Below are 26,773 nucleotides of genomic sequence, written 5' to 3' on the forward strand. Positions count from 1 at the left end.
GTTAACCTTATGGGGATTCCCTTGTGTGTTATTTGCTGTTTTTCCCTTGCTGCTTTTAATATGCTTTCTTTGTATTTAATTTTTGACAGTTTGATTAATATGTGTCTTGGCGTATTTCTCCTTGTATTTATCCTGTATGGGACTCTCTGTGCTTCCTGGACTTGATTAACTATTTCCTTTCCCATATTAGGGAAGTTTTCAACTATAATCTCTTCAAATATTTTCTCAGTCCCTTTCTTTTTCTCTTCTTCTTCTGGAACCCCTATAATTCGAATGTTGGTGCGTTTAATGTTGTCCCAGAGGTCTCTGAGACTGTCCTCAGTTCTTTTCATTCTTTTTTCTTTATTCTGCTCTGCAGTAGTTATTTCCACTATTTTATCTTCCAGGTCACTTATCCGTTCTTCTGCCTCAGTTATTCTGTTATTGATCCCATCTAGAGTACTTTTAATTTCATTTATTGCGTTGTTCATCATTGCTTGTTTCACCTTTATTTCTTCTAGGTCCTTGTTAACTGCTTCTTGCATTTTGTCCATTCTACTTCCAAGATTTCGGATCATCCTTACTATCATTATTCTGAATTCTTTTTCAGGTAGACTGCCTATTTCTTCTTCATTTGTTAGGTCTGGTGCATTTTTATCTTGCTCCTTCATCTGCTGTGTGTTTTTCTGTCTTCTCATTTTGCTTATCTTACTGTGTTTGGGGTCTCCTTTTTGCAGGCTGCACGTTCGTAGTTCCCGTTGTTTTTGATGTCTGTCTCCAGTGGCTAAGGTTGTTTCAGTGGGTTGTGTAGGCTTCCTGGTGGAGGGGACTAGTGCCTGTGTTGTGGTGGATGAGGCTGGATCTTGTCTCTCTAGTGGGCAGGTTCACGTCTGGTGGTGTGTTTTGGGGTGTCTGTGGCCTTATTATGATTTTAGGCAGCCTCTCTGCTAATGGGTGGGGTTGTGTTCCTGTTTTGCTAGTTGTTTGGCATAGGTTGTCTAGCCCTGTGGCTTGCTGGTCGTTGAGTGAAGCTGGGTGCTGGTGTTAAGATGGAGGTCACTGGGAGATTTCCACCGTTTAATATTATGTGGAGCTGGGAGGTCTCTTGTTGACCAGTGTCCTGAAGTTGGCTCTCCTACCTCAGAGGCAGAGCCCTGACTCCTGGCTGGAGCACCAAGAGCCTTTCATCCACACGGCTCAGAATAAAAGGGAGAAAAAGTAGAGAGAATTAGTAGATGTATGAGGAAAGAAAGAAGGAAAGGAGGAAAGGAAGGAAGGAAGAAAGAAGCAAAGAAGGAAAGAAAGGAGGGAGGGAGGGAGGGAGGAAGGAAGGAAGGAAGGAAGGAAAGAAGGAAAAAAGACAGAAAGAAAGAAGATACAGTAAAAATAAAATAAAGTATAATATATTTATTGAATTAAAAAATATTTAGAAAAAAAAAAAAAAGAGGGACGGATAGAACCTTAGGACAAATGTTGGAAGCAAAGCTATACAGAGAAAATCTTATACAGAAGCATACACATACACCTTCACAAAAAGAGGTAAAGGGGGAAAAATCATAAATCTTGCTCTCAGAGACCACCTCCTCAATTTGGGGTGATTCGTTGTCTAAAGGAGGGAAGGACGGAAAGAAAGAAAGAAAGAAAGAAGGAACGACGGTAAAGTATAATAAAGTTATTACAATTAAAATTATTGAGAAAAAAAAATTTTTTTTTTAAAAACCATGGACGGATAGAGCCCTAGGACAAATGGTGGAAGCAAGAGTATACAGACAAGATCTCACACATAAGCATACACGTACACATTCACAAAAAGAGGAAAAGGGAAAAAAATCATAGATCTCGCTCCTAAATTCCACCTCTTCAATTTGGGATCATTCCTTGTCTATTCAGGTATTCCACAGATGCAGGGTATATCAAGTTGATTGTGGAGCTTTAATCCGCTGCTTCTGAGGCTGCTGGGGGAGATTTCCCTTTCTCTTCTTTGTTCTCACAGCTCACAGGAGCTCAGCTTTGGATTTGGCCCTGCCTCTGCGTGTAGGTCGCTGGAGGGCGTCTGTTTTTTGCTCAGACAGGAAAAGATTAAAGGGGCCGCTAATTCGGGGGCTCAGGCTCACTCAGGCCGGGGGTGAGGGGGGGGAAGGAGGGGCACTGCGTGCGGGGCGGGCCTGCGGCGTCAGAGGCGGCGTGACGTTGCACCAGCCTGAGGCCCGCCGTGCGTTCTCCCGGGGAAGTTGTCCCTGGTTCCCGGGAACCTGGCAGTAGCGGGCTGCACAGGCTCCGCGGAAGAGGGGTGTGGAGAGTGACCTGCGCCCGCACACAGGCCCCTTGGTGGCGGCAGCAGCAGCCCTAGCGTCTCCCGCCCGTCTCTGGGGTCCGCGCTTTTAGCCGCGGCTCGCGCCCGTCTCTGGGGTTCGCGCTTTTAGCCGCGGCTCGCGCCCGTCTCTGGGGTTCGCGCTTTTAGCCGCGGCTCGCGCCCGTCTCTGGAGTTCCTTTAAGCAGCGCTCTTAAACCCCTCTCCTCGCGCACCAGGAAACAAAGAGGGAAGAAAAAGTCTCTTGCCTCTTCGGCAGGTGCAGGCTTTTCCCCGAACTCCCTCCCGGCTAGTCGTGGTGCACTAACCCCTTCAGGCTATGTTCAAGCCGCCAACCCCAGTCCTCTCCCTGCGCTCCGTCCAAAACCGAAACCCGAGCTTCAGCTCGCAGCCCCGCCCGCCCGGGCGGGTGAGCAGACAAGCCTCTCGGGCTGGTGAGTGCCGGTCGGCACCGATCCTCTGTGCGGGAACCTCCCCGCTTTGCCCTCCGCACCCGTCGCTGTGCACTACTCCTCGGTCCCGAAGCCCCCCCCTCCGCCTCCCGCAGTCTCCGCCCGCGGAGGGGCTTCCTAGTGTGTGGAAACTTTTCCTCCTTCACAGCTCCCTCCCACTGGCGCAGGTGCCGTCCTTATTCTTTTGTCTCTGTTTTTTCTTTTTTTCTTTTGCCCTACCCAGGTACGTGGGGAGTTTCTTGCCTTTTGGGAGGTCTGAGGCCTTCTGCCAGCCTTCAGTAGGTGTTCTGTAGGAGTTGTTCCACGTGTAGATGTATTTCTGGTGTATCCGTGGGGAGGAAGGCGATCTCCGCGTCTTACTCTTCCGCCATCTTCAAGGTCCCCCCCTGGCAGGTGGATTCTTAACCACTGTGCCATCAGGACAGTCCCTGATTGGGTCTTTTTATGTTTTCTAGTTCTTTGTTAAAATTTTCACGTGTACATCTATTCCTTTCCCTAATTCAGTTAACATTTTTATCTGGTAAATTATTTGTTTCATTATTTATTTTTTCAGGGGTTTTCTCTTGCCTTTTCAGTTGAGTGCAGTTCCTCCGCCTTTTCATTTTGGTTAACTTTCTCTGCCTCTATGAATTTAGTTGAAATAGTTACTTATTTAAGTCTTAAAGGGGTGTTCTCATATGGGAGGCTCTTTGGTGAGAGAGCTGGATTTGACGTGAACACAAGTTACATCTTTGGGGTGTGCTGGCAGCTATCACCCTGGTCGGAGATGTAGCTGGAGATGGAGGGGCTAGAGCTGGAGCCACGTATGAGGTGGGATGTCCCCTCTGTTCAGTGGCCATTATTGCCCTATCAGGGTAGGGATCTGATCCCAACTTGCTGGAACAGAAGCCAGGAGGGTCGGCCCAAGCTAGCTTTATTCTCTTTAAGTGTGTTTTTTCCTCCACCGGCACCCTTGCCCTGGAGTGGGAAGGTGCTGAAGCAGGTGCGGCCCGTGCGGGCTCTCGGCTTGTGTTGGCCACGGACCAAGGTCCAAGCTGTCTCTAATGCGCTTCCTGTGTAGGCGCCCACAGTTGTTTTCCCTTGCTCTGTTCAGATATATCCACGGGTGCAAGTCCCCTTTGTCCCTCACAGCTGAGCACTGTCCCCAGCCCCCTCTGCCCCACGCTGTTGTGGAGCCACACTGCAGGGCAGGAGGGGCCTGTGTAGACTCTTGGCCTGTGTCGGGAGGGGTGAGCTGTGTGGGGCAGCGGCCGCCGTCAGAGGTACAGGCCGCTTGTGGTGTGCTGCTTGAGTGAAGAGCCAGCAAGAGGCACTGCTGCCCCACCGGCCTCCGCCCTGGGGCCGCTCGCCTCTGAGTTCCAAGATCGAGTCTTTTCCCTGATCATAGCTGCCCCAGATCCTGTTCCGTGCTGTGCCGTGGAGTCAGTGGGGCTGGCGTGTTCGCTTGTCTTGGGCTGGGGCACACGCCAAGGCAATTGTGGGAAACCAGCAGCTGCTAGGGCAGACCTTTCCGCCCTGCCTTGGGGGCAAGCCAGCATGTGGACGCTCCTCACGAACAGAGCCTAGGCTTCTGACAGCCTTCCTGTTGGTCCAAGCGGCCCTCCAACCAGCCAAGGGGGCTGGTCTCCCCAACGTAGGATCTGGGGACTGGGGGCGCCAAATCTGTAGCTCTTATCAGTCACTCCCCAGGGCAGGCGTCCGCCTGTGTGTTCTCCCTTTTCCTGAGTCCCCTCCCAGGGGCACAGGTCCTGACCTGATAGCTTTTCTTCCCTTTCCACTTACCTGTGTATCTCTCTTGCAGCCCTGGTTGTACAGGAGCCCTTCTGCCAGTTTCCAGTTAGTTTTCAGTGAGCTCTTAAAACTTTAATAGATGATATGGAGGATTAGAAAAAAATCTTTATGTTATCTTTTAAATACTAAATAACTGCAGCCTCTGCCAAGAGACATGAAAAATGTTCTGTAACTTGTTTATCCATCTGAATGTTTTATTCCTTTTAAAAAATTAAAAGGGGCTTCCCTGGTGGCGCAGTGGTTGAGAGTCCGCCTGCTGATGCAGGGGACGTGGGTTCGTGACCCGGTCCGGGAAGATCCCACATGCCGCGGAGCGGCTGGGCCCATGAGCCATGGCTGCTGAGCCTGCGCGTCCGGAGCCTGTGCTCCGCAACGGGAGAGGCCGCAGCAGTGAGAGGCCCGCGTACCACAAAAAAAAAAAAATCAAAAGAAGGTGTAGGGTCTGTGAGGAAGAAAGAATAGAATGTTATCTGCTTATCACTACTTCTGTTTCTGTTCTGCTTCTGAGTTGCTTCATGCCTTTTAAAGTCTTGGTCTTTATTAGCACTTTTGAAATAAAGGTAGTATCATAGCTGATACCTAACAGGCTTTAAAAGACCTTCTGAGGAGGAATACCCCTGTATCCCTCCATGGGGGAGGGGTGTTCCATTTTTCCCTCTCTCAAATCTAGACCAAGTCATAGTTATGAGCTGTTAACCTTCAGCCCTTCTCATTTTATAAATTTATATTTTCAGCTGATAGAAAATCAAATGTTCTAGGAATCACTGTTTTCTTTTTTGAGGCAGTGATATCTAGAGCACCAAGTCAATTTATTAAAGAACGCGAGATCAACGTAGAACTTTCATAGTAAAAGAAAAGATACCTACTCATGCTGAACAGAAATGATGTTTAAACGTTTTTAGTAGATCGAATGCTTCTTTATGAGACTTTGGGGGGTTGGGATTGAGGTTGAAATATTGTCTCCTTATTTCCATACAACTCAATATTAGAAAGATGCCTTAAGTATATATCAGTTCCAGTAGTCAAGTGAGAAATAAAAATAGTTATTGGAGTATATGTATAAGAATAAAATGACGAATGCTAAGACTTATCTCCTCTTACCACTTTGATCTTGTTTTCAGCGAATACCCAATTCAGCGGTCAAAGAAAGATTCCGAGGGTGTAGAGATGGGAGTTGCAGGTTCGGTCAGCCTTCTGCAGAATGTCACATTGTCTACCCAGCCCATTTCAAGTTTGGACTGGAGTCCAGATAAGAGGGGTCTGTGCATCTGTAGTTCATTTGACCAAATGGTAAGAGTACTGATTGTTACAAAACTCAACAAAATTTGATCTGAAGACTTTGGACTTGAAACCTTCCAATGCAATACTCAGAGAATTTAGACTACGTTCTGGGATCCTCTGATTCTCATTGAACAAAGTGGGATTTGACGATGAAAAAAGGACCCAGATGCAAACCTCTGGGCCAGCATCCCTCTGGGTGAAAGGTGAACGGTGTGTCCAGCGACCGGACTGGATGGTGGTTTGCTGTTGCACATGGGGGCACCACAGTCTCCAGCGCCAACTCTGTTCCTCTCCCCTCTATTTCTAGTAAAAAGTTGAAAGTTTTCTATATTTAATTATTTTAAATTCGTTTTGCATCCCTAAAGTTCCATATTCTATAATAATACTTGTGTTGCATTTTAGAGTTTACAATTTTGTAGCAGTGACTTAATTTGGTTTAAAATAGTTTGCCTTGGTAAGACTATTGTGAATTAACCTTCATAAATAAATACACTTTGAGACATTTCAGTGTCAGTAAATCTCTGTAAAGAACATTACTTTATAAAATACCAAAATGGCATGATCAGCCAAGATTTAGGCCATTGTTTTCGACCGTTTAACTCATAAAATGAAATACTATGATTGACAGAGACCTCTTTTTTAACTTAAAAAACAGGAGTTGAATTCCTGAGACTTTCTGGTTGTTGACTGTGGTTATGTTGTTTGAGATGTGTAAGATTGTGGGGCTTTTGTAACCTTGTTTTTTGTCAAACTTTTTAATATATTTTGTGAATAAATATTTTGAAATCTGTAGAAGTTTTGATTCTTTTTTTTTTTATAAATTTATTTATTTTATTTTTGCCTGCGTTGGGTCTTCATTACTACGCGCGGGCTGTCTCTAGTTGCGGAGAGCGGGGGCTACTCTTTGTTGCAGTGTGCGGGCTTCTCGTTGCCGTGTCTTCTCTTGTTGCGGAGCATGGGCTCTAGAGTGCAGGCTCAGCAGTTGTGGCTCATGGGCTTAGTGGCTCAGTGGCGTGTGGGCTTAAACCTGTGTCCCCTGCATTGGCAGGTGGATTCTTAACCACTGCACCACCAGGGCAGCCCTAGAAGTTTTGATTCTTTTAACAGGAGTAATAAAACCAACACAATCCCTTCTTTTGCTTTATAAATGCTTAATAGGTACCTCTTAAGTCACTTTGTTTCTCCAGTGCCCACCATGTCTGTAGCTAAGCTCAGAGGAATTGAATTCATCACCCTTTAATTAAGCACCGCCCCCCTTTCAAGAGACAGAACCACCTAAAACATTCATAAAATTCATGTGATTTCGGGGGTTCTTGGAAAGTCACTTGTTTGGAATATTAAATTCAGAAAATTAAACTTTAAAAGAAATTCCCAAAGTGTTTATAGAGCAATACTATGGACATAATTATGAAAGTAAAAATTAAATTGAACTTTAAAAAAGCCTATCCCTGATGGGTTTTGTTTTTAATTTTCAAAGAAAAAATGAAAATTTTGTGAAATTCTTTTAGAACACTTATAGTTGGTGATATAAGTAGAGAAGCTTAAGTCAAAAACAATAAACACTTGAATTTCATTAAATCTAAGATGTCATTGATTGTGAGGTTATCTTATACCACTGAGAAAAATATTGCCAATGAAACTGATACAATGCTTTCTTATCGCTTAGCATTTCTTTAATATTCATTGAATGTTCTTTTAAACTTATTTAGATGTAGGTGTTTTTCATTACATTGTACGTCCTTTAAAAGGAAAATATATACAAAATAAATTGCGTATGGTATTCCTCAAATTTCTTCCTACTCAGAGGAAGAAATTTTTGAATTGAGTCATTAATGTTCGTGTTTTTTCTTATAATATTGTCAAATTGTTGGTGATGGAACACTTCTTTAAAACATGCTTCTCTGTTGTCTTCAGGGAGTCCCTTGGACATCGGGCACATTCTTACTGCAAGTTTGTCTCCCCTCTTCTTTTGTGTTAACATGTGGCACTTTGCTAGGTGGGGTGGTAAATCATGGAATGTTTTGGTAAGGAACCCCAGGAATAATTCTCATCATGGCCTTCCAGGCAAGGGCTGCTTCATGGAGAAATGTTTTTCCTTTGGTCACCAGATTGTCCCCTGAAGTAGGTGAAGCATGTAGGCTTTGGATTTTATAAAGCTGGCTTGTGCAACGTGAGTATAATACCACCATCTGCATTCAGATGCTATGGCTAGTTTGGAAAATAAGTGGGCCATTGGCTTTTAGCTCTGTCTAAAAGGGACTGGTTGCTTCTTTTTGCCCAGGAAGCCTCCTCCTGGAATGTAATCGTGTTGTGCAGCCCCACCTTGTTACTCTGGATTGGATGAGGCTGCTAGGCCCCTGTTTGCACGGAGCTCTCCCTTAGAGCTAGGCTGGACCCAGCAGGCCCTCTAAGTCATGTAATAAGTCCCTATAAGGGCCTGACCCTGCTCCTCAGAGCGCCTGGGCATTGGGCACATGCTGCCCTCAGATCTGTTGGGACTTGCTGACAGAAGTCCTGTCCCTCACCCAGCCTGCTAAGGACTCAAGGCTGCTAGAAGATGTCCCCTGCCCACTTGACCTCACACCCCTGGAGTGGTGAGAAATCCTTTGGCCCGTGGACTCCCCACTCCATCTTCCCTGTGGGGCTAGCGTGGATAAGGGACAGCACGAGAACTCATTTATTTAGAATCTGTGACACTGTTTAGGGATCTAGAGGGAAAATAACCTGCCCGTCGTCAACCTAGAACCAGAAAAGTGGTTCTTAATCAGAACAGCACAGAGGGAGCAGATGCATCTTGGCCTCACAATGCCACAGCTATTAATGCAGTATGCATGGGTTTTGCATATTTTGCATCAAACATCAGCCTTGAAGGGAGGAACAGGCTTTTGACTTTGTGTTCTTAAATCACAAAGAGAAAGTCAGGATAAACACAACCTCCGCTCCCAGGGAAAACACAGCTATGGCTGTGACCACATATAGCGGCATTTATACAATAGTGCTGGAGCAATTTTCTTGAAGGATTTTTTTTTTAGCAACTGACCTTTGCTTATGGTGTCCTGATCCAGCTCCATCCTTAAGGATAACACCAGGTCACCCAGTGTTGTCCTTCACACAATGTTCAATTAAGCGTTGATTGGTGATAAAAATTATGAAATAATGACAAAATGAGTAAAAATTCCATCTTACCTCTGAACTGTTTTCTCAAAATACCTCTATTGATGTAGAGGTTCAGCTGCAGGTAACTAAGAACACAAAATATTTGTATTTTTCTTTTTTATAAAAATCTAGGTAGGCAGTCCAGGCTGCTATGATGGCTCCATAATGATGAGAGACCTGGGTTTCTCTTTCTTGTTTTTCCACCCTCCTCATGATCCACCTTTCTCCTCAACACCCAGTGTGGCTGCTCCGGCTCCAACCATCACATCCACATTTCAACCATCAGGAAAGTAATGCCCTGCCACTTTAAAGAACACCACTTCTGCTTTCATCCCACTGGCCATGGCTTGGTTACACCTACAGAGTAAGTCTGAGAAACATAGACTTTATTCTCTGCAGTGATATACTCAGCTGACAGCTGGGAGCTCTGGTACCGAGGAAGACAGGGAAATGGGCATTAGGAGACATAAGTGGATTCTGCCACATAGTCAAGCATAAATTCCCCCTGGGTAAGTTCTCCCATGAAGTGAAAACTATGGAGTGATCAATTCATGTTGCTTTAGGCCAGATCTGGGTCTTGGCACCTAATAGACCCTTTGGTTTCTCCTTCAGCTGGTATAGACAAGATAGAGTAGAATCACTTGTTTTCCTGACCTGTTGAATCATTTTATTATCCTTTACATACATCCAATGGAAGTACAGCCCAGTACAAAAATATGAAAGGAAAATTCCCCCTAAAAAAAACCCAAAGAGCCAAACTCTAATTTTCTACTCTAAATCTCTTGGGAATTTATTTTTACTCAGTAACAATTTACTTCAAGTCTTAAGCGCTCTTTCCATCCAGGGCTTGTCCAAAGACACAAGCACTAGAACATGAATGAATTATTTTAACTCATGCATTTCTATAAATTCACAAAAGAAACTTGAAGGGAAAACAATATGTTTATGATTCAGTGTGTATTGGTATCTACCTAAAATCACATGTGTTGATGACTTAGGTGGACAAATTTTATATTTATATAGGAAAAATAATTTGTTTCTGTCTAAGGAATGTCCATCACACAAAATGATTTCGTCCTTTCTCTGTAGAACAGCCAAAAGTTTCCTGGCAAATGTTGTACTTTGGGCTTTCGGTTTGCCAAGGCACCATCAGATCTGCCTCTGCTCAACTTTTAGTGAATTGTCTTCCCCGGGGAAGGAGGCACTCTCGCCCAAGGCTATGCACTCTCCCCAACCCCAGGCCTTTGCTGTAACTAACTACCCTGTGGCACGCTTCCGCCTTGTGGAAAAAGGTGGGCATTGCAGACCTTTCATCACAGAAGAAAATGGATTTTGCCTTCACATGCACCTGAAAAATCTTCACTGTTCAATTCACAGTAGGCACACAAGTCACATTGGACCTTGAGAAAGACATTATCTTAACAGAAATTTATCCCCCAAATGTGAGTGTGTTTATTACAAAAAAACCCAAAACACTTCGTATATAACATTGCATAACATGGCTATGTTTGTTTTACACAATGGGTTTATTACTCAAAAGTTGTCTAATTAGCTTTATTATAGTGTCAACCGTACTTTTAGCGCACCATGAGAGCTGACTTCCAAGAGGAGACATCTGGCTTTTTATAAAGTAAGGAATCATCTTATAAAGTAAATAAATATGCCTCCACCCCCCCCACCAGTTCATTCTGTAAGTTGTTTGTAACGTGAAGTATTTCTTAAAGTAAGGAGTACTTTATGCCATTACTTAACTTCCTGCAGTCGTTCTAGAATTTTCCCCCACCTTGTTTGGGATCTGCATGGGATATAGTCATTGTTTTTACAAGCTATTTCTTTCTTTTCTTTTTTTTTTTGGCCACATCTTGTGGCTTACGGGATCTTAGTTCCTCAACCAGGGATTGAACCCGGGCTCACAGCAGTGAAAGCGCCAAATCCTAACCACTGAACCGCCAGGGAATTTCCCTACAAGCTATTTCTGAATGAACAAGTCGATGAGCGGGAGGCCTCCACCTGCCCACTTTCGGCGCCGTGGACCACAGAAGCTAAAACAAGCAACATCAAATCCACAGTGCGGTCAAGAGGAACTCACGGTTTTCCCTCACTAGGAGGCTGAAGACGCTCCCACTTCCTGCTCCTCATTTTAAATCTTCTTCAACTTTTCTTCTTTGGCCTGTTGACTGAAAGAAAGCCCACCACCTAAAATTTGAGAATGATGTTTTATTTGGCGGACTTTCTGAGGACTCAAGCCCAGGAGGCAGCCTCTCACGCACTCTGAGGGACTCTGCCCCGAGAGGTAAGAGAGTAGCCAGGATACACAGGAGTTCTGCAACAAAGACCGGTTGTTGGAGCATCAAAAGGCTACTGTTGGGCTTCCCTGGTGGCACAGTGGTTGAGAGTCCGCCTGCCGATGCAGGGGACATGGGCTCGTGCCCCGGTCCGGGAAGATCCCACATGCCGCAGAGCGGCTGGGCCCGTGAGCCATGGCCGCTGAGCCTGCGCGTCCGGAGCCTGTGCTCCACAACAGTGAGGCCCGCGTACCGCAAAAAAAAAAAAAAAAAAAAAAAAAAAACCTACTGTTAATTCAAGAAAACCAGACATCTCAAATTAATGAAGTTAGCACTTTTCTTTTGTATGGGAAGGTGCAAGAGTCTGGGCTCATTGAATCATTGCTTTGACACGCACCTTGAGTATCTAGAGCCAGTATTCTGCCCTTCTCCATCCTGAATCCCCTCAGAGTGCACAGTCTGGGGCAGCTGCGGTGGCTGAGGGCTTGATGGCTGCAACATCCGTTGTTTACTGATATGGCAGGTGACACTCCTCATCCACAGGCCCTAAGAATGCTCACACTGGGCCTTTTGTAGTAAATCAGAATATTGGCTCTGGAAGAAGCATCAGAGACCGCTGAGCCCAATCCGATCATTTAGAGACAGACTGGGTGCTGCGTGTCCTGACCCCTGGCCCAGGGCTCTTCTCCCTGCACTGCCCGAGGAGGCCGCTCCACACTCCAGTTCCCTAGAAGCAGGGCACCTCTCAGGCCACAAACCAGAATCTGAGATCTGGTGTGCAAACCACACCATGGTCAGAGGTGATAAGGGTAGCAAATAAACGACCTGGAGGAACAGAAGCAGAGACTTGGCGCTCAGCAGCCTGCAGATAAGCAAGTGTTTGACCTGGGCTGAGCACATCTGTTATCTGGTGACAGATAACATTCACACTCGAGGAAGCCTGTGCCTGCAGTAAGAATGGAGCTGGTATGGTCCTCACAGCCACAGAACAATGGCTCTGAACGATGGACTCGGGAACAATAGATGGGGGGAAATGTTAACACCCGCCCAGGGGGTGCTGAGCTCCTGTGGGGGGGGGGGTGGTCACAGGCTAAGAGGACATACCCAGAAGTCTCGGGAGTGCTCGCGGCCACAGTCCCTACCCATCTGCAAAGGGCCATCAGGCTTGCTCTGGATTTCCCAGATCTGCTCAGTAAAGCTTCCTAGGAGAAACGTCAGAAGCCTCATTCTCTTTCTCACTGTTCAGGCTACTGAAACTGAAGAAGCCCGTAAAGGCTGAACGCAGAGGGAAAACCATTAGCTTGCTTCTAGAGAGACTTGACCAAGACAACATATATAAAGATAGTAACATTGACAATAATAGCAGGTGGTATTTACTGTGCACTATACTAAGTGTCTCCCCTTCTGCATTAGATTCTTCAGTCCTCACCACAGAACTCTGAGGTCAGCACTGTCGCTGTGGACATTGGCAATTGAGGGACAGTCTTCAAGAGGCTAGGAGGTTTGCCCAAAGCCCCACGGCCAGGAAGCAGGAAGTGGAAACATGGTTTGTCCATCTCTAGAACCCAAACTCTGAACCTCACCTCTTTGATACATTGGTGGAAGCTGTTGGAGCATTTTTTTTTTCCCATCAATTTTGCCACTTTAACTTAAGGATATAAGTCCTGTTAAAAAGTGTTATCAGGGCTTCCCTGGTGGCGCAGTGGTTGAGAGTCCGCCTGCTGATGCAGGGGACATGAGTTCGGGCCCCGGTCCGGGAAGATGCCACATGCAGCGGAGGGGCTGGGCCCGTGAGCCATGGCCGCTGAGCCTGCGCGTCCGGAGCCTGTGCTCCGCAACGGGAGAGGCCACGACTGAGAGGCTCGCGTACCGCAAAAAAAAGAAAAAAAAAAAAAGTGTTATCAGAGTGAAGGGAGACTTTGGGAGGGATTCTGGTGGGAGCAGAAGGGAGCAGGGAGCACTGTAAGGGGAGGAGGGGAGAAGGAAAACTACCCCTCACGGGTACGCTGGCACCGGGTTCCACCACACCTAACGACAGCCCGTGCCCACAATTTCCCCCTTCCTCAATAACAGGAGCCCAGTCTTTATTACAACACATAATGAAGATTACACTTGCCGGCCTCCCTTTCAGGTAGATGTGGCTACCATGGGGAGGGGGGCACCCTAAGGAAGACGGTAGAGCCTAGAATGTGGGGAGCCTGGAGCCTGATGGCCGGGGAGCCACCCCCCACCCCCGGCCTGCCCCAGCCTGTTTACTTTGACTGCTGCCTGAAGACAAATGGACTTGTTTCCTTTTTAAGCCAGAGACAGCTTGGGAATTTCTTGTATGCATGGATACTCGTGCTAACTACTGACTTTCACCCACATTTTACAAAGGGGAACTCAGGCTCAGAAAGAGTAAGTATCTTTATCCAAAGGCGTCCACGTATTACCTGGCAGAGTTCAGATGTGCATCTGTCCGTCTGACCCTAGAGTTTTCGTCTTTCTAGCACAGTCTATACTAGCAAAAGGAACAGGAACATGCATGTATGTAGTGCTTTATAATTTGAAAACATTTTCACATGCATTATGCAATGTGTATGGTTTGGGATTTGGGGGCTGCAAGCAACAGAAATAGACTCTAGATAACTTACATTAAAGAGGACTCTATTAGGAGGACTGGGGGTGGGTATCAGTTGGTGTTCAATCAGAGAAGCGAAGTCACTAGGGCTTGTTTCAGGGATGTGACCATACAGCTTGTGGAAGCTGGTTAAGCAGTCTCTGTAAGGCTGCCGTCCCCAGGTCTGATGCCGGAGCTCGGTGTCCACAGGGCAGACTGTGACCCAGCCTTCTACACACATCTGTGGTCCCGGCCGCCCAGCTGCAGGCCTGCTTCTCTGCGGGTGCAGCCTGACTTTGCTGTGGGAACCACCCCAAACTTCACGTTGCTTAGAATCTGTGGGCCTATGATTGGGCCTTGTTGATGAAAATAATCAATAAACAATCTATAATAGGAATAGAAAGTTTTATTTGAGCCAATTGAGGACAATAGCCTGGGAGACAAACTCTCAGATGACTGAGGAAGTGCTCTGGAGAGGCATGGTTTCCAGCACAGTTTTCTATGTTGTCAGAACAAAGAACATTGAACAAGTCAGGGATATATTCCTTCAAGGTTTCAAAAAGACAGAACAACAACAAAAAAAACCACATCAGCACGTACACAGTGGGTCTGTATGGCCTTGGCACCTGGAAAGGAAGTCTTATCACGGAAGGAGTACCAGCATCGGTGTCCCAGAAGGGAAGGCATTTAATCTTTATTTTTAACATGGACAATCTTTACTTCTGGTCAATGTGCCCTTTTCTTTAATAATTAAAGCACATGTACACCATATGCTTGACAGGCCCCAAACAGGCTGCTTTAGTTGACATAAAATTCAAGTTAACTCATGGCTAAGCCAGAATGACTTCCCCAGACCTCAGTATGTGATCATTTCTTTTATCAGCCTGGGTCATGAGATGGAAGCACTCCTTCTCTCTGACCATCCCGATTAGCTCAGGAGAGCCCAGGCCCAGCCAGACCAGTGAGCTTCGGTCCCCAGACTTCTGTTCCTTCCCCTACAAACAGGCTAAATGACTCAGGTGGCAATGAATGATTACTCAGAACAGAGATCCCCTTGGTTTGATTGAGCTTTTGCCACACATGATTCCCATTTGACAAGTTCTATAGGACCCCATGGAGATTGAAAAGGAATTTTATTTGCTGTCTTTATTTACCAGGAAAAGTGAGATTTGGTTTGGGACTCAGAGCTTACTTGTCAGACGCTCTCTGTGACACCTGTCGCCAGCAGGGTGGGGCTCCTGACCTAGAGTAGAGAAGACCCCGGGGAGGGAGGGGAGGTGATGGGCCACTACAATGGTCAGGAAGGATCCTGCCGGCAAGGTCACTCCTGCCCGAGCCTCACCAGGGACAGGAGAGGTTCAGCTGCTGATAAAGGCCCGTCAGTCTTTGGAAGGCCACAGACACCACATTTATTCAATAGCAAATACGGATTGTTAGGCAAAGCCAACCATAAGTTAGGACAGTAGTCTCTTAATTGTGCTGTTGATATTAATCACTGTAATAAAACTGTCTAATTGAAAAAGTCCATATTGACAAACCAACAAGAATTGCATTGATGTAATAGTAGTTTTGAGTTATTAACTCTGCACATTTTTATCCGTAGAGCTGTCACATTTGTCATCGGGCAGGATGTCTCTTAAAGCAGCGGTCCCCAATGTTTTTTGGCACCAGAGACCAGTTTCTTGGAAGACAATCTTTCCACGGACCGGGCTGGGGTGTGTGGTGGGAGGGTAGGGTTTGTTCAGGCGGTAACGCGAGCGATGGGGGAGCGGCAGATGAAGCTTCGCTCGCCCGCCACTCACCTCCTGCTGTGCGGCCCTGTTCCTAACAGGCCGCGGACCGGTACTGGGGCTTGGGGACCCCTGTCTTAAAGAGTGCTAAAGGGTTATTCTGGAAAATTCCTGAGACTGGAAGATAAGGAAGTTTTGTGGATCCTGCGAGAAGCTGTTTGGTTTTCTGTATGCACTGGTGTGTGTGTGTGTGTGTGTCTGTGTGTGTGTCTGTGTGTGTGTGTCTGTGTGTGCATGTCCATAGACTGATTTCCTTAGGTGATCTGAGCCAAAGATGAGAATGTCAAGTTTGCTCAGTTAGTTCTGTGGATTGAGATCACCTTTGAGGGAGAAAGGATGGGGAGTCAATGTACAAGGCCACATACCTGGTGGCACTTACCCCTCCAAGAATGACAGCCCAATTGGGGGATGGGCAAGGGCACTGTGATAATAATCCACAGCACATGACTGGGCTCATCATGGCAAGTACTCAGTAAAGACTGGCTTATCGGTTAAATGTTTGGAAGGAAAGGTGTCATTTAGGAATTGCATTCAGTTGCATGTAACAAAGACCCAGAAAATCCTGGGTTTATTCTCAATACAATGGCAGTCAAGATGTAGGCAGTCTAGGGTTGTAGGGTGGTGCTCCATGATTCTGCCTCCTTTCTTTCTTCTCCACAATGCCTAGTGCATGGTTTCTATTCTCATTACTTCATGGTCCAAGATGGCTAGGGGGATGCTAGCCATCCAACCACCATGCATGTTGGAAGGAGGAATAAAGGCAGAAGGGCCCAAAGTGGCATAACTTCCAGTATTCCAGAATGTTCCACACAAACACTTGCACTCACAGTTCCGTGGCCAGAAGGTAGTCACATGGTCACACTTAGCCGAAAGCGAGGCTGTGAAATGCAGCTTTTAGTTAGGCAAAACACCACTCTGAAACGAAAAAGGGAATCTCTTACTAAGGAATTAGGGGGAAATGGACACTGCATTGGCATTAGTAGTTTCTGTCACAAGCACCATTACATTAGCACAGTTTTGGAGGGAGACAAATTGGTGACATCCCTCAAAATGTGAAATATTCATACTCTTTGAACCAAAAATTTTATTCTTAGAAATCCTTTCTACAGATGACTCTCACATACGTACACACACACACATATGTTTATTACAGCATAACACTATTTATAATATCAGAAAATTGGAAACAACCTAAATGTCCATCGATTATCCAATTGTTCAAACACTGTGGTAATATGATGGAATAGTATTGCATCTATGAAAGAAGAATGAGGCGACTGTAAGTACTGAGATGGACTAGGATATGTTCTTAAACCAAGAAGCAAGCTGCAGGATATTATACATATTGTAATAAGTATATGATCCCATTAGTAACATTTTATTATACATGTTCCTGGAGATGTATCAGAGTCTTAGCAGACAGAGAAATGAGCCTGTGTAATTTGAAAGAGCTGTCAGAAATGCTAAAAAATATAATTAATGACTGAGCTGAACTCCTGATACAAATAAAAGAGTCAAGTCTGTGGTCAGAGAAAGTGGTACTAACCTAGCTTCCAGAAGAGTTCTGCTTGGACCAAATTTGCACCAAAATGTTGGGTGGGCCAAGCAGATGTGAAGCCTTTGCAGCACATCTTAAGGGTGAAACTGGGATGCTGCTGGCAGAATGATGCCCTGATGTAATATTCTGCTACAATGGCATTAGATCCAGATGAAACATGCTTTGTAATACATTGAACTCTCACAAGAAACAGCGGGAAATTTCCAATGACAACAAAACAAAATAATAGAACATACACATACATGCATAATGAGCTAAAACTAGAATCAAGAGAGGGAAGCAAACTGCAAGGCTTGGAGGATCAATGCCAGTGTCAGCCCCAAACGTAGGGATTGGAAGCTAAGCCCTGAGCCTGCTGCCAGGGCCCATGCCCTCATTAAGAAGTTTAAAGCCATTCCCTGTTGGTAGGACACATGACTCCAGGAAAAAGTAAATGCAAATCCTTTTTGGAGGAAGGTGTCATTAATTCAGGCTTTCAGGATTCCCACAGATTATGTAAAACCAAAAAAAGATCAAAATAAGAAATTACCAAACACACAAGGAAACAAGATGCAATGATTATGTCACTTAGGACAAAATTTAGCCACACCTGGCAGAGAATCCAAAGTCATAGTGACTTAAACATACATGGTTTTATTTGTTTTTACGTAAAAGAAGTCAGGAAGCAGGTATCCAGAGCAGGTTTAACACAAATTTGTCAGGGACCTGCTTCCTGCCGGTCCGTGCATCCTCTGAGATCTCAGTTAGGGCCCTTGTTCTTATGATCTAAGAACTGCTAGGGCTCCAGATATGCACACTCCAGGTCACGGTGGAAGGAAGGGCATGAAGAGCATGCCTATTCTCTTTAAAAACATTTGCTGGGAGAGAGGACCTTCAAGATGGCGGAGGAGTAGGACGCGGAGATCACCTTCCTCCCCACAAACACATCAGAAATACATCTACACGTGGAACAACTCCTACAGAACACCTACTGAACGCTGGCAGAAGACCTCAGACCTCCCAAAAGGCAAGAAACTCCCCACGTACCTGGGTAGGGCAAAAGAAAAAAGAAAAAACACAGACAAAAGGATAGGGACGGGACCTGCACCAGTGGGAGGGAGCTGTGAAGGAGGAAAGGTTTTCACACACTAGGAAGCCCCTTCGCGGGCGGAGACTGCAGGTGGCTGAGGGGGAATGCTTCAGAGCCGGAGGAGAGCACAGCAACAGGGGTGCGGGGGGCAAAGCGGAGAGATTCCCGCACAGAGGATCAGGGCCGACCGGACTCACCAGCCCGAGAGGCTTGTCTGCTCACCCGCCGGGGCGGGCGGGGCTGGGGGCTGAGGCTCGGGCTTCGGTCGGAGCGCAGGGAGAGGACTGGGGTTGGCGGCGTGAGCACAGCCTGCCGGGGGTTAGTGCGCCACGGCTAGCCGGGAGGGAGTCCGGGAAAAGTCTGGAGCTGCCGAAGAGGCGAGAGACTTTTTCTTCCCTCTTTGTTTCCTGGTGCGCCAGGAGAGGGGATTAAGAGCGCTGCTTAAAGGAGCTCCAGAGACGGGTGCGAGCCGCGGCTAACATGGCGGCATGAGACGCTAAGGCTGCTGCTGCCGCCACCAAGAAGCCTGTGTGCGAGCACAGGTCACTATCCGCACCCCGCTTCCGGGAGCGTGTGCAGCCAGCCACTACCAGGGCCCCCGGATCCAGGGACAACTGCCCCGGGAGAACGCACCGCGCGCCTCAGGCTGGTGCAACGTCACGCCCTCTGCCGCCGCAGGCCCGCCCCGCACTCCGTGCCCCTCCCTCCCCCGGCCTGAGTGAGCCAGAGCTCCCGAATTAGCGGCTCCTTTAACCCCGTCCTGTCTGAGCGAAGAATAGACGCCCTCCGGCGACCTACACGCAGAGGCGGGGCCCGATCCAAAGCTGAACCCGGGAGCTGTGAGAACAAAGAAGAGAAAGGGATATTTCTCCCAGCAGCCTCAGAAGCAGTGGATTAAATCCCTGCAATCAACTTGATGTACCCTGCATCTGTGGAATACCTGAATAGACAACGAATCATCCCAATATTGAAGTGGTGGGCTTTGGGAGCAACTGTAGACTTGGGGTTTGCTGTCTGTGACTGATTTCTGATTTGTATGTTTATCTTAGTATAGATTTTAGCACTTGTTATCATTGGTGGATTTATTGGTTTGGTTGCTCTCTTTTTTTTATTATTATTATTTTATTTTAATAATTTTTTAAATTTATATTTTTTTTCCTTTCTTTTTTTCTCCATTTTCTTCTGAGCTGCCTGGCTGACAGGGTCTTGGTGCTCCGGCCTGGTGTCAGGCCTGAGCCTCTGGGGTGGGAGAGCTGAGTTCAGGACAAGGGCCCACCAGAGACGTCCCGGCCCCATGTAATATCAAACTGCGAAGGCTCTCCCAGAGATCTCCATCTCAGCACTAAGACCCAGCTCCACCCAACGGCCAGCAAGCTTCAGTGCTGGACGCCCCTTGCCAATCAACTAGCAAGACAGGAACACAACCCCACCCATTAGCAGAGAGGCTGCCTAAAATCATACTAAGTTCACAGACACCCCAAAACACACCACTGGACGTGGCCCTGCCCACCAGAAAGACAAGATCCAGCCCCACCCACCAGAACACCGGCACCAGTCCCCTCCACCAGGAAGCCTACACAAGCCACTGGACCAACCTCACCCACTGGAGGCAGACACCAAAAACAACAGGAACTACGAACCTGCAACTTGTGAAGTTAAGCAAAATGAGAAGACAGAGAAATATGCAGCAGATGAAGGAGCAAGGTAAAAACCCACCAGACCTAACAAATGAAGAGGAAACAGACAGTCTACCTGAAAAAGAATTCAGAGTAATGATAGTAACGATGATCCAAAATCTTGGAAATAGAATGGAGAAAATACAAGAAATGTTTAACAAGGACCTAGAAGAACTAAAGGGCAAACAAACAATGATAAACAACACAATAAATAAAATTAAAAATTCTCTAGAAGGAATCAATAGCAGAATAACTGAGGCAGAAAACGGATAAGTGACCTGGAAGATAAAATAGTGGAAATAACTACCACAGAGCAGAATAAAGAAAAAAGAATGAAAAGAATTGAGGACAGTCTCAACGACCCCTGGGACACCATTAAATGCAGCAACATTTGAATTATAGGGGTCCCAGAAGAAGAAGAGAAAAAGAAAGGGTCTGAGAAAATATTTGAAGAGATTATAGTTGAAAACTTCCCTAACATGAGAAAGGAAATAGTCAATCAGTTCCAGGAAACATAGAGAGTCCCATACAGGATAAATCCATGGAGAAACACATATTAATCAAACTATCCAAAATTAAATACAAAGAAAAAATATTAAAAGCAACAAGGGAAAAGCAACAAATAACATACAAGGGAATCCCCATAAGGTTAACAGCTGATTTTTCAACAGAAACTCTGCAAGCCAAATGGGAGTGGCAGGACATATTTAAAGTGATGAAAGGGAAAATCCTACAACCAGGATGACTCTACCCAGTGAGGATCTCATTCAGATTCAACAGAGAAATTAAAATCTTTACAGATAAGCAAAAGTTAAGAGAATTCAGCACCACCAAACCAGCTTTACAACAAATGCTAAAGGAACTTCTCTAGGCAGGAAGAACAGGAGAAGGAAAAGACCTACAAAAACAAAGCCAAAACAATTAAGAAAATGGTAATAGGAACATACATGTCGATAATTACCTTAAATGTAAATGGATTAAATGCTCCAATCAAAAGACATAGACTGACTGAATGGATACAAAAACAAGACCTGTATATATGCTGTCGACAAGAGACCCACTTCAGACCTAGGGACACATACAGAATGAAAGTGAGGGGATGGAAAGAGATACTCCATGCAAATGGAACTCAAAAGAAAGCTGGAGTAGCAATTCTCATATCAGAAAAAATAGACTTTAAAGTAAAGACTATTAGAAGAGACAAAGAAGGACACTACATAATGATCAAGGGATCAATCCAAGAAGAAGATATAACAATTGTAAATATTTATGCACCCAACATAGGAGCTCCTCAATACATAAGGCAAATGCTAACAGCCATAAACGGTGAAATCGACAGTAACACAGTAATAGTAGGGGACTTTAACACCCCACTTTCACCAATGGACAGATCATCCAAAATGAAAATAAATAAGGAAACACAAGCTTTAAATGACACATTAAACAAGATGGACTTAATTGATATTTATAGGACATTCCATCCAAAAACAACAGAATACAGTTTCTTCTCAAGTTCTCATGGAACGTTTTCCAGGATAGATCATATCTTGGGTCACAAATCAAGCCTTGGTAAATTTGAGAAAATTGAAATCGTGTCAAGTATCTTTTCCAATAACAACGCTATGACACTAGATATCAATTACAGGAAAAAAAATCTGTAAAAAATACAAACACTTGGAGGCTAAACAATACACTACTGAATAACCAAGAGATCACTGAAGAAATCAAAGAGGAAATCAAAAAATACCTAGAAACAAATGACAGTGAAAACACGATGACCCAAAACCTATGGGATGCAGTAAAAGCAGTTCTAAGAGGGAAGTTTATAGCAATACAATTCTACCTCAGAAACAAGAAAAATCTCAAATAAACAACCATCCTTACACCTAAAGCAATTAGAGAAATAAGAACAGAAACATACCAAAGTTAGCAGAAGGAAAGAAATCATAAAGATCAGATCAGAAATAAATGAAAAAGAAGTGAAGGAAACAATAGCAAAGATGAATAAAACTAAAACCTGGTTCTTTGAGAAGATAAACAAAATTGATAAACCATTAGCCACACTCATCAAGAAAAAAAGGGAGAAGGCTCAAACCAACAGAATTAAAAATGAAAAAGGAGAAGTAACAACTGACCCTGCAGAAATACAAGGAATCGTGAGAGATTACTACAGGAAACTATATGCCAATAAAATGGAAAACCTGTAAGAAATGGACAAATTCTTAGGAAAGCACAACCTTCCAAGACTGAACCAGGAAGAAAGAGAAATTATAAACAGACCAGTCACAAGCACTGACATTGAAACTATGATTAAAAATCTTCCAACAATCAAAATCCCAGGACCAGAAGCCTTCACAGGCAAATTTAGCAAACATTTAGAGAAGAGCTAATACCTATCCTCCTCAAACTCTTCCAAAATATAGCAGAGGGAGGAACACTCCCAAACTCATTCTATGAGGCCACCATCACCCTGATACCAAAACCAGACAAAGATGTCAAAAAGAAAGAAAACTACAGGCCAATATCATTGATGAACATAGGTGCAAAAATCCTCAACAAAATACTAGCAAACAGAATCTGAAAGCACATTAAATGGATCATACACCATGATCAAGTGGAGTTTAGACCAACATGTGTCAAGCAGGATAAAAATTTCCACACCTAGACACATATCCGTATGAATCCACCAAATACCAAAGCCCAAGAGAAGATCTCAAAAATAACCAGAGAAAAAGGATCACCCACAAAGTAAAGACAAATTGGCTGATGGCAAACTTCTCAATTATAACAAAGGAAAACAGACAACAGTAGAAGAACATCTTCAAGTTGGTTAACATACTGTCAAAATAGGATTGTGTTCCAGGAGATTTTTTTTTTTTAAGAACAAGGAATAAATAGAGGCATCTTCAGTGTAGCAAAGAATGAGAGGATTTACAACCAATGGCTCTTAACAACATGAACTTCTAAAGGATATAATTCAAGAAGAAGCAACATTTATCTCAGTAGCAAGGTCAGAAATATAAGCAGGAGTGATGAGCAAAAATACCTAGTAAACCTGAAGGCTAAATTGAGGTAAATGTAAACAAACATTGTCTGAATATGATTTATAATAGTAATAAGATACAAATGCAAATTGAAACCAAGTGAGACACCATTTTACACACCCACCAACTTAGCAAACACTACGAAGAAGACTGACCATACCTAGCGTTGGTGAAAATGTGGACAAACAAGGACTCCTATACACATCTGAAGAGTGTATTTTGATGCAAATATTTTGGAAAATAATTTGGCCCTACAATATCTGAGAAATCCTTGTACATTTGTACCTGATGACAAGTTCAAAATTGTTCATAACAGCATAGTTTGTAACAGGAAAAACTGGAAACAATGCAAATGTTCCTTAATAGAAGACTGTATAAATAAATTGTGGTCTAAACAACAAGAGCCTACTGTATAGCACAGGGAACTATATTCAATATCCTGGCATAAACCATAATGGAAAAGAATTATATATGTGTATAATTGAGTCACTTTGCTGTATAGCAGTAACATTGTAAATCAACTATACTTCAATAAAAAAAGAAATTGCATAGAGATGATAGGTTGAACTTAGTAAATTAGTTTCAAGCAGGTTATCCTGAATTATCTTTCTCAATATAAAATCCTTGTTTCTCCATGCAATTAAATGTGAATTATAATTTAAAATGTGAATAAAACACTTATTCATCCAAAAAAAATTGTGGTCTATTTAAACAAACGGAGCCCAACAGTGGAAATGATGAAAGGGCAGCTAACCAGTACAATGTGGATGAAATTTAGAACCATAATGTTGAGTAAAAAAAAGGCAAGTCACAGAAGATTGTATATAATATAACCCCATTTTTGAAGCTCAAAACCAAACTAAACTGAATTTTAAGGATATATACCTATTAGATAAAAGCTGTTTTACAACACAAAGAGAGTGATAAACACAAAATCCCAGAATGGTGGTTTCTGCTGGGGGTAGACAGGAGATGGGACATATGGAAACATGTGGCTCACTTCAAAGATATTGGTAATGACACACCTTTTAAGTTGCATGGTGGGTTTATGAGTATTTATGTTACTACTACACTTTGTAACATATGTGCCATATATATGTGTGTGTGTGTGTGTGTGTGTGTGTGTGTGTGTGTGTGTAAGTATCAATTATTATAGAACAAAATAAAAAATAGTGAGAGTAGGGCTGGCTTCAAAGTCAGATTGCCTGTGTTTCAGTCCTGCCACCGCTACTTAACTGGTTGTATGACCTTGGGTAAATCACTTAGCTCCTTCAAGCCTCAGTATTCTCACCCTTAAAATGGGGGCAATAAGTTCCTATCTCTTAGAGGCTTATATAATACTTGTAGAGCACTTAGTAAATGCTCAGAAAATGTAAGGAGCAATTATTACTTTTATTTCTGGATATTCCCTCCCTCTGGTCACTGTGTGCAATCAAGTTCATCGATGGTCATATGTCAGGGTGTAATCCACTCATTTTCACCTCTAGGACCCCAGTGCATCTCAGCTTTAATGCTAGCATCCAGACCCTCTCCTCTCCACGCCCCCCTCACAAGCATCAGCATGAGCGATACCCAGGGCTTGTCCGACAAAGCATTTAAAAGCACATATATGGATGCCAAGAAGGGAATTCTAAGTATGAAGGGCCAGAATCTTTGTGTTAATGCCCAGCAGATGTGGCTTGTGCGTCAGAATGTTTTTGGATGTTCACTCTGAATGCGTAATGTCTAAGTGAAGCATCCTGAGGGCTCCAGCCAAGTCATTCAGGTCTGATGAAATTAAATCAAGAGACATCCCTGTAGGAGGATTTGGTTGCTGACGGAGTCTGAATGGGTTGTTGAAAATGCTTAAGAAATTGGGATTCCCAAGCAATAATGGATGTGCCGATGACTGGGGCACTCTGAAAAACCTTGCTAGAATCTCGGCAGTAAAAGTCTCCAGCTAAAACTGTCTGTTCCCTTGGGACTGGAGGAAAATAAGTACAAAGCCACCCTCTGCCCCCACTTTCTTCTTTTTTTAGCTCCAGTACAGCGTCTGGCTCAGGAACTGGGCATTTTGCGGCACATTTTAGGGCGCTTCCCTTTGTGTTCTTTGGAATTGCAGTTGGCTTCCTTGGCTGGAGACAGACAGAAATAGCAGCTCATATCTAACCGCCTTCACTCTCCTTCATACCCTTAACTTCAGGAAGTACGATCCACGGCCTGATGCCTGATGCCTGATTTGGTCCTCTGTCCATGGCTTCCAGCTCCCAACTCTTCCTCAGATTTTTATCTTCTCTGGCTGTTGCCATGTGTCATGTAATGAATGATTGATCTGTGCCCCCCTGAAAAAGATATGTTGAAGTCTGTATTAGTCAGGGTTCTCCAGAGGAACAGAACTAATAGGATCTATAGAGATAGAGAGAGATTTAGAATGAGGGGTTGGGTCACATGATTATGGAGACTGAAAAATCCCACCATCTACCCTCTGCAAGCTGGAAGCCCAGAAGGGCTGGTGCGGTAGTTCCAGTCCCAACCCGAAGGCCTGAGAACGGGGGGAGACAATGGTGAAAGTCCCAGTCTGAGTCCAAAGGCCCAATAGCCAAGAGCACTGATGTCTAAAGGCAGGAGAAGATGGACATCCCAGCTCAAGCAGAAAAAGCAAGTTGACCTTCCCTCCACCCTTTGGTTCTATTCAGGCTGTCAACAGATTGGATGGTGCCCACCTGCACTGGTGAGGATGACCTTTTTTACTCAACCTACCAATTCTTCCAGAATCAGTCTCACAGACACATCCAGAAATAACGTTTTACCAGCTATTTGGACATCCTGTCACCCAGTCAAGTTGACACATAGAATTAAGCATCACTTCCCTTGATGGCATCCTTACAACCCTACGAGTTAGGTGCAATCATTAACCCTACTTGGTAGATGAGGAAACAAAGGTTAAGGGTTTAAGTAGCTTGCTCTTGGTCACCCAGCTATAAAGTGGTACAGTAAGTCCCCTACATACGAACGAGTTCTGTTCCGAGAGCGAGTTCATAAGTCCAATTTGTTCGTATGTCCAACAATGTTAGCCTAGGTACCCAACAAACACAATCGGCTATGTAGTACTGTACTGTAATAGGTTTATAATACTTTTCACACAAATACTACATAAAAAACAAACACAAAAGTAAAGAAAACATTTTTAATCTTACAGTACAGTACCTTAAAAAGTACAGTAGTGTGGTACAACACCTGGCACTTCTTAGCAGTACCAGCTACATCACTTGTGCCTTTATGCTTGTTTCCCGACATCCTGGGCTTGAAATAAGGACACGGTACTACTGTACTCTATATAGTACTGTACAGGAAAGTACACAAAAACACAACCCCACTTGTAGAGGATGCACACAAGTGACAATGTATGCCAGATACATGAACTAATTAGGCCCGAGATGCAGGCCCAAGACTTCCAATAGACCTCTGGCTTCATTATATGCTCATTGTAATACATTAGTTAAATGCCCCATCAACAGGTGACATGAACGTTCCGAGGCAGACCATAAAAGGCCTAAAAGTGGGCGGTGGCCCAATTCCTGGAAATTTCTGCCCCTTCTCCAAAATAGTTGGAATAATCCTCCCACTTATTAGCCTATGAAATTACCCAGCCCATAAAACAACTAACCACCCCCTATTTCAGGGCCGCTCTCACCTTTTGAGATGGTCCACACTCTGTCTATGGATTGTTTATCTCTCAATAAATCTACTTCTTACCTATCACTTTGCCTCTTGCTGAATTCTTTCCGCGCTGAGACATAAAG

General features: G+C 44.5%; 1 protein-coding gene across 2 annotated transcripts in view; it reads left to right on the forward strand.

Moving 5' to 3' along the window:
* The window catches only part of DNAAF10 (dynein axonemal assembly factor 10), a 35,288-nt gene extending 28,679 nt beyond the window's left edge, over positions 1 to 6,609 (forward strand). For both annotated transcript variants that reach the window (XM_022597349.3, XM_089923078.1), the window contains exon 8: positions 5,655 to 6,609. In XM_022597349.3, the coding sequence (XP_022453057.1) occupies positions 5,655 to 5,862 (208 nt within the window). In that variant the 3' untranslated portion in view covers positions 5,863 to 6,609. The remainder of the gene's footprint in view (positions 1 to 5,654) is intronic.
* The last annotated feature ends 20,164 nt before the right edge of the window (positions 6,610 to 26,773 follow it).

The sequence above is a fragment of the Delphinapterus leucas genome, chromosome 13, assembly GCF_059928025.1.
Source record: "Delphinapterus leucas isolate spDelLeu-1000000601 "Yukka" chromosome 13, BTC_Dleu_Yukka2, whole genome shotgun sequence".
In the NCBI taxonomy this organism is placed as follows: Eukaryota; Metazoa; Chordata; class Mammalia; order Artiodactyla; family Monodontidae; genus Delphinapterus; species Delphinapterus leucas.